Source organism: Carcharhinus amblyrhynchos, chromosome 10 (assembly GCF_965287045.1).
Source record: "Carcharhinus amblyrhynchos chromosome 10, sCarAmb.v2.hapA, whole genome shotgun sequence".
Classification (NCBI taxonomy): Eukaryota; Metazoa; Chordata; class Chondrichthyes; order Carcharhiniformes; family Carcharhinidae; genus Carcharhinus; species Carcharhinus amblyrhynchos.
Window position 1 is genome coordinate 1,938,570 of NC_137333.1, and position 7,931 is coordinate 1,946,500.

Below are 7,931 nucleotides of genomic sequence, written 5' to 3' on the forward strand. Positions count from 1 at the left end.
AACTTAGACTGTCACTGATACGTTTTGTTGCAGCTTGGAATATAAGACAGAGAAATAAACCCACTAATTGCTCCAGAAAATTCAAATCACAAGCCACAATCAGTCCCCCACAGGATCAGATTTGCCAAACTCTGGATAGACCTATTCCTGAAGGCTTATTTACAGGACCTCCCAGCTCCAACCACCAGTCAAGTCAAAGAGCCTTTTACCCCATCTTCATAGAATCCCTGCAGTTCAGAAGGAGGCTGTTTAGCCCATCAAATCTGCACTGACTATAATCCCAACCAGGTCCTATTCCTGTAACCCCATACATTTACCTTGCTAATCCCCATGACGTGAGGGTCAATTTAGCATGGCCAATCCACCTAACCTGCACATCATTGGACTATAAGAGGAAACAGAGCATCCGGAGGAAACCCACACAGACATAGGGAGAATGTGCAAACTCCACACCGACAGTCATCCAAGCCAAGAATCGAACCTGGGTCCCTGGCGCTATGAGGCAGCAGTGCTAACCACTAATCTCGGCTATATTTATAATTAAAGTGTTCAAAGAAAATGAGAAAAGACAAAAGCTCCTTTGAATTTTCTCACAAGGTTGGTCACAGCAACGTCCACAGAATCAGAACGCAACAGAAGCCATGAGTTAAATGTGTTTACCCCTTGAGACAAACTCAGTTTAAACCTTCCTGCATCTCTGTCAAGTTCAGGAATCTGATCATTAGCAGGTTCAAGAGGTCATGTATAGGTTTGCTTGGCAATAAAGCTCTTTCCATATTTAACATCAAACCATATCAGTGTCAGAGGGTTTCCCCTCAATTCTCTCTCCTTCCAAAAGCACTAACTATCCAGAGTGTCATCATTGACATTTTTCAAATCTGAACATCAACAGCGAGTGCTGGCCAGCTATTTGAACATCGGGGGGTTGGAGAGAAGCTGAAGGCATTAAACCCAATTCTGTCCTGACTTTACGTTGATGTCTCATATCCATCCAATGATAGAAGTCCACTTCCATATGTTGGAACAATGATCAAGAGACAGAACTCTTCCTGGAGACATTAGTATTCACTGGATGACCTCTGCTGCCTGAAGTACCTTGGCACTGAGAACAAAGCTGGCATTTTCCAGGTCTCTATGGATCAGTCAAGACCTAAGAGTAATGTAGAGTCTTCAAGCTCATTTATAAGCAAATCACACTGGCAAACAGAAGCTGGCTGGAGGGAGGGCAGGGGAGGGGGATAGCGGCTGGCCCAGTTGGTTGGACAGCTTGGCTTTCATGCAAATCAGATTAACACCATCAGAACAGGGCTTGATACCCATTCCAACTGAGGTAGACACAGGGTCTGCCTCCTTGCCCAACCATAACAAAATAAAGTTGTGGCATTGACCTTCAGACAGAGCAGTCAAAGAGAAAAATCATTCAATTCTATCTGGACCCAGGCTAATGCTCTGGGGACAAGAAGCAAATTACAGGATTCGATAATGGATCTAACTATTCAACGACTAGAATCATAGAAATCCTAAGTGCAGAAAGAGGCCATTTGGCCCATCGAGTCTGCACTGACCATAATCCCACCCAGGCCTCAGCCCCATATCCCTACCTATTCACCCACTAATCCCTCTAACCTACACATCTCAGGGCTCTAAGGGGCAATTTTTAGCATGGCCAGTCAGTCTAACACGCACATCTTTAGATTGTGGGAGGAAACTGGAGCACCCAGAGGAAACCCACACAGGCACGAGGAGAATATCAAATCCACACAGTGACCCAAGCCAGGAATCGAATCCAGGTCCCTGGAGCTGTGAAGCAGCAGCGTTAACCACTGCGTTACCGTGCTACTGTGCGACCATGCTACAGTGCCATGTTACAGCCCAGGAGGCCACTTGTGGGTTAGGAAGTCTAGGATCCAGTCACAGAGGGAGAAGCCAAGCCCCATGAAGTTTGGAGGTGAGTTTTGTAGGAATAATGGCATTAAAGGCTGAGCTATAGTCATTAAATGGGATTCTGACATAGGTGTCTTTATTGTCTAGGTGTTCTGGGGTTGAGTGCAGGGCCAGGGAGATGGCGTCTGCTGTGGACCTGTTGCAGCTGTAGGTGAACTGTACAGGATCCAGACAATCTGGGAGGCTGGAATTGATTCATGCCATGACTAACCTTTCAAAGCACTTCATAATGATGGATGTCAGAGCCACCGGACGATCGTCATTAAGGCACTCTGCTTGGCTTTTCATTGCTACCTAGATGATGGTGGTTCTTCCTGAAGCAAATAGGGTCCTCAGATTGTTGTAAAGAGAGGTTGCGATTGTCTACAAACATCACCGCCAGCCAGTCCACACAGGATCTGAGTGCTCGTCTTATTGTTATGGCTCTGGAGTCACATGTAGGCCAGATCAGGTAAGGACAGCAGATTTCCTTTGCTAAAGGAATCAGATGAGTTTTTCCAACAATCGACAATAGTGTCGTGGTTATCAGTAGATCCTCAATTCCAGATATTTTTACTGCATCTTTAAAGTCCCCTAACGGGATTGAACCCGGGTCCTTAGAACATTAGCCTTTAGAGAAGGAAATCAGCCATTCATGCCCAGTCTGATCTACATGCAGAACCATAGTAATGTGGTTGACTCCTAAACAGCCTAGCAAGCCATTCAGTTCAAAGTCAATTAAGGACAGGCAACAAATGTTGGCCTTGCCAAAAATGCCCACATCCCACAAAAGAATAAAAAAGCCAGTCTGAAGACATATGAGGTGTTGGAGTTCATTCAGATGTACATAGTCACAGAGTCGTACATGACTCTTGGACAACAGAAGATGAAGCATTGGGACTTGAAACTTGTTTGAAATGCAGAGAAGGGGGCAAGAGTTTGATAAACAAATCAGATTGAAACTCTCTGAAGGTTGCTTTGTCAAGATCATCAAGATTAAAGTTTCAAAATAAATATTACGTGTTCCCTCGTGTATATAATGAACTACTGCTCTAAATTCTAAGCCTTCAATTGCTTGCTTTTATTGTTTTGAAAACAGACATGGATACAGAATTATATTTCTAAACTACAGTATTATAGTATGATCAACAACATTCAATCTTAACAAAAACAAAGTTGGGGGGCTTCAGGATAAACATTTTTGAATGTGTTAAAACAGTGCCGTTTTCCCCCGGTTCAGTAAACAAAGATCACAAAATAGTAACGTCAATACCATTCGACTCTGCAGTAAGGATGTCTCAATTAATTATCCAGTATTACTTAATATTGGAGAACCATGCTTGCCATAAGAAAACCTTGATTCTGAGATTCAAACTTCATTTTCCACTTCAAAAACAAATTTGAAATCAGGCACTTTAAATTTATATTATCCAAGATTATTTTTACTCTACAGAAAGCATATGTATCAATGTGCGGGAGCAACAGACTATTAGGTAAATAATAGCAAAGGCTTTAAAGGGAATGATGCATAGCTCAACAAACGTCATCTAGAACTGCCAAACCAGACAAGGGGTGAGTTTTTCCAGCCATACTTGCCCCGAAGCCAGAAAATCCCACCTGTGGTCAACAGACCTTTCCATGGTCTGCCCCTCACTCACTACAATTCCCGTGGCGAGCAGAACGGGGAAATTCACCCTAAGATGTTAAACACTAACCTAGATGTCACACACCCACATAAACGTAAGAAGCCATTTACCATTTCAAACAAAATTTACATTTATAAATTGCCTTTCATGACCTCAGCACATCCTAAAGCGAGGAGTTACTTGTGAAGTGTAACCATTGACGTAACGTAAGAAACATGACATCAAATTTGTACTCAGCATAGTGATAATCTGTTTGTTCCTTAATCATAGAATCCCTACTTTGCAGAAGGCAACCATTTGGCCCATCAAGCTTGCACTGACAATAATCCCACACACGCCCTATCCCCTTAACCCCACATATTTACCCTGCTAATCCCTCTGACACTAAGGGACAATTTAAAATGGCCAATCAACCTAGCAAGAATACCTTTGGAATGTGGGAAGAAAGCTGAACACCCAGAGGGAACCCACGCAGGCACAGGGAGAACGTGCAAACTCCATGCTGACAGTGACCTGAGGCTGGAATTGAACCCAATTCCCAGGCTGTGAGGCAGCTGTGCTAACCACTGTGCCGCCAAATAGATATTGGCCCAGAACACTGGAGGAGAGTCTCCTCTCCCCGGCCAACAGCATTGAGGCTCTAATCACTCAAAACCAGCTCCACTGGGCAGGACATGTTGTTCACATGTCTGACACCAAACTCCTGAAGGAACTGCACTATCCAGAACTCAGTTGCAGCAGGAGACTACCAGCCAGAATAATTTGGGGGTGCCTTCGAAGCAATCCTGAAAAATTCAAAACTATCTGTCAGATTAATGGGACACCCTGGCTTGTGACTGACCAAAATACAAAATGTTCACTGAGGAAGGCTCTGAATATAGAATCCCTACGGTGCAGAAGGAGGCCATTCAGCCCATTGCATCTGCACAGACTGCTATCTAACCCAGCCCCTATCCGCTTAGAACCACGTATTTTACCCCACTGGTCTCCCTGACACACTAAAGGTCAATTTAGCATGGCCAATCAACCTGACCCACACATCTTCGGACTTTGGAAAGTCACCAGAGCACCCGGAGGAAACACACGCAGACACGGTATGCTGAGAGGCTTGACCAGGAAAGTGTAGAGGACAAGTCAAAGTGTCAGAGGAAGTTTAAGTTCATTTATTAGTGACACAAGAAAGCTTACATTAACACTGCAATGAAGTTACTGTGAAAATCCCCAAGTCGCCACACTCCAGCACCTGTTCGGATACCCAGATGGATAATTTAGCATGGCCAATTCACCTAACTAGCATGTCTTTCGGACTGTGGGAGGAAACTGGAGCACCCGGAGGAAACCCACATGGACTCAAGGAGAACTGCAGACTTCATGCAGAGAGTGACTCAAGCTGGGAATCGAGCCCTGGTGTCCCTGGCACTGTGAGGCAGCAGTGCTAACCACTGTGCCACCGCGACGAGTCCTCCAAACAACATGTCAAACCCTGCCCTGTCCGCAGCAGAGTCTGCAGGTAAAAGCACTGGGCACGTCGACCACCTCAAAGCGGAGGGGGGACGCACGATCGTCCTCAACCTCGAGGGACTGCCCAAGAGACAGACTGCTTCCGGCAGCCCGAGATCAGGTACGGTGGTACTGCATGGACTGGCCAAGCCGGCTGCACCCGGCCAGCTGTGCGGTCAACTCTTGCTCCTTTATGGACAGAACTTGTGTCAGGCTGGATGGAGGGTGTGTTCCAGGCTCTGGGGCCCCCTGGCACAGTGGTTAGCACTGCTGCCCCATAGCACCTGAGACCCAGGTTCGATTCCCAGCTTGGGTCACTCTCTGTGCGGAGTCTGCACATTCTCCCCGCGTCTGCGTGTGCGGATTTCCTTCTGGTGCTCCGGTTTCCTCCCACAGTCCGAAAGACCCACTGGTTAGTTGCATTGGCCGTGCTAAATTCTGCCCAGTATACCCCGAACAGGCGCCGGAGTGTGGCGACTAGGGGATTTTCACAGTAACTTCATTGCAGTGTTAACGTAAACCGACTTGTGACACCAATAAACGAACTTAGCTCAGAGCTGACTGTGTGTCACTGCCACCTCCCTTACCCCCACCTCTATCCCCAGGGGGTCTGAAGGGTGAGTCAACAAAGGAATGCAAAACAGTCACTAACCCAGAGTCATTACTGGACTCAATGATCAGAAGGTCAGCTCACTGATCCGGGCCTGGTTACCCCATCCTATTAAAGTCAGCACCGTCTCCCCGGGCAACCAGCCCCGGATAGAAAGCCGCTTCTTTTATTTTCTAACTGCGCCAATCCGCCCTGCCGCCTCCCCCGCTATTAGAGAATTTAATGCTGTTTGAAACCGTTCACCTTCAGTGTCTGGATTGCCCGCCCCATCGCACAACCCCCTCTGCGAGCCGCCATCTTCCCGTGACCTCTCACCCCAGGGAGAGGGGGGCGTGGCCGACCCAGCAGCCAATCAGCACTCATGGAACTCAAGACCAGTGACGCAATAGCCACCGCCCATTTGACCGGGCGAAGACGGGATGGACAACTGAGCAGGTCATCAGGTTAACCCCCTCACCAGCTCAACCCTTTCACCAGGTTAACACACTGACCAGCTCAACACCTCCACCTGGTCAACACCTTCCTCATGTCAACACAGAGACCAGTTTAACACACTGACTCGGTCAACATGTTCACCAGGTTACCACACTGACTAGGTCAACACCTTCACCGGGATAACACACTGGCCAGGTCAGTACACTGACTTGGTCAACCCCTTCACCAGGTCAACACACTGACCAGGACAACACATTCACCAGGTCAAACCCTTCACCAGGTCAACACACTGACCAGGACAACACATTCACCAGGTCAGCCCCTTCAGCAGGTCAACACACTCACCAGGTTAAACGACTGACCAAGTCAACACCTTCACCAGTCAACACACTGACCAGGACAACACCTTACCCCAGTATTAGGCATCATTCTGCAAGTACAACCTCTTTTGGTCTATTTCATTCTTTCAGTTAAATGGCTTCCAGTCTGCTCCCAGATTTTCTCAATTCTACTGGTAACACCGCTCACTGCCACCTGCCCCTTAGCAGGGTCTGCAGATTGCGAAGTGGACCCACCAGCCATGTCAGAATCCCTCGAAGAATGAAGCATTAACTCAGCCTCTCTCTCTTTTCACAGACCTGTTGAGTTTTATTCCTGTGCTTTCTGTCTTTCTGATGGTAGTACTCATGTCTCTGAGTCACACAATTCACCTTCACAGCTGATGCTCCCAGTGTAGGAAGTGAGAGAGTGCTGCACTGTCAGGAGTGCCTTTTTTCAGATGAGACATTAAACTGAGGACCTCTTCTGCCTGCTCAGAGGCCAGAGTTACCAGGATTCTCTCAGAATGGTTCAAAATCAAAAAGGCTTTTGAACAGGAGGTGTCCTCTCACCATATTTATTCAACATCTGAACAGAAGTGGCCATGAGAGAGACATCTAATGGATATAAAAGTGGGATACCAATTGGCAGGCAGTGAGTTTTGAATCTGCAGTGTGTTGCTGACATTATTCTGCTTGCTAACTCAGTTGAGGAGCTACAGGAGTTGGTGAAATTACCAAGATTAATGTCAACACGACAAGGTGAAGGAAATGGGTGGGTGTTATGCTGTGGATGTTACGGCATTACGAAGAGATTCCAGACTTTGTTAGGAACAAAAGATCAGAGAAACTTTGGTACAGGAAGTTTGTAGCCCTGGGCTGCCCTGGACCAGTAGCTCCAGTCCTTACATGCTTACTACATGGCTGCTCGATGATTCTGCCTGAGAGAGGATTCCACCCTCTGCTGTGATTGCTCACTCTCAGTTCCCCAATGGTCTGTCAAGTCAGGTGACTCACCTCTGCTGTACTATCTTAAAAAGACTGACACCACACACACAAACAGTGGGATCATCTGCAAGATTCTGATTAGCTTGAACAGACTGATGCATTCCTCTTAGGTTACTCATCACAGAAGAAGCAGAGCCTACCAAAGGAAATTGGGCAAGACTTAGCAATGGGTGTGGCATTGTAAGCTCACTTAAAAGAGTAAGGAATAACCACAGCATCTCGATTACAATGAAAATTCATCTTGAAAGCCCTTGTGTGGCCCATGGCAATGTGTAGCTGTGAATGTTGGACCATCAACAAGAGTGACAAGGTTTGAATAGGTGTATTTGAGATGAAAGGACTTGGACAGATATAAGGGCCAGAATTCTCCCATCCCACCTGCCAATGGAATTCTAGCAGGCAGGGGTGGGGGGTGGCGGACCATGTAAAGATCCATTGAAGTCAGGTGGGAATCTCCGGTTTGGAGACGAGCATGGCCGGAGAATCCCACAC

General features: G+C 46.9%; 1 protein-coding gene across 1 annotated transcript in view; it reads right to left on the reverse strand.

The window, feature by feature from the left end:
* Window positions 1–5,997, reverse strand: part of pcca (propionyl-CoA carboxylase subunit alpha) — a 337,158-nt gene extending 331,161 nt beyond the window's left edge. The window contains exon 1 of the mRNA XM_080198059.1: window positions 5,923–5,997. Within this exon, the coding sequence (XP_080054185.1) occupies window positions 5,923–5,976 (54 nt within the window). The 5' untranslated portion in view covers window positions 5,977–5,997. The remainder of the gene's footprint in view (window positions 1–5,922) is intronic.
* Window positions 5,998–7,931: the final 1,934 nt, after the last annotated feature.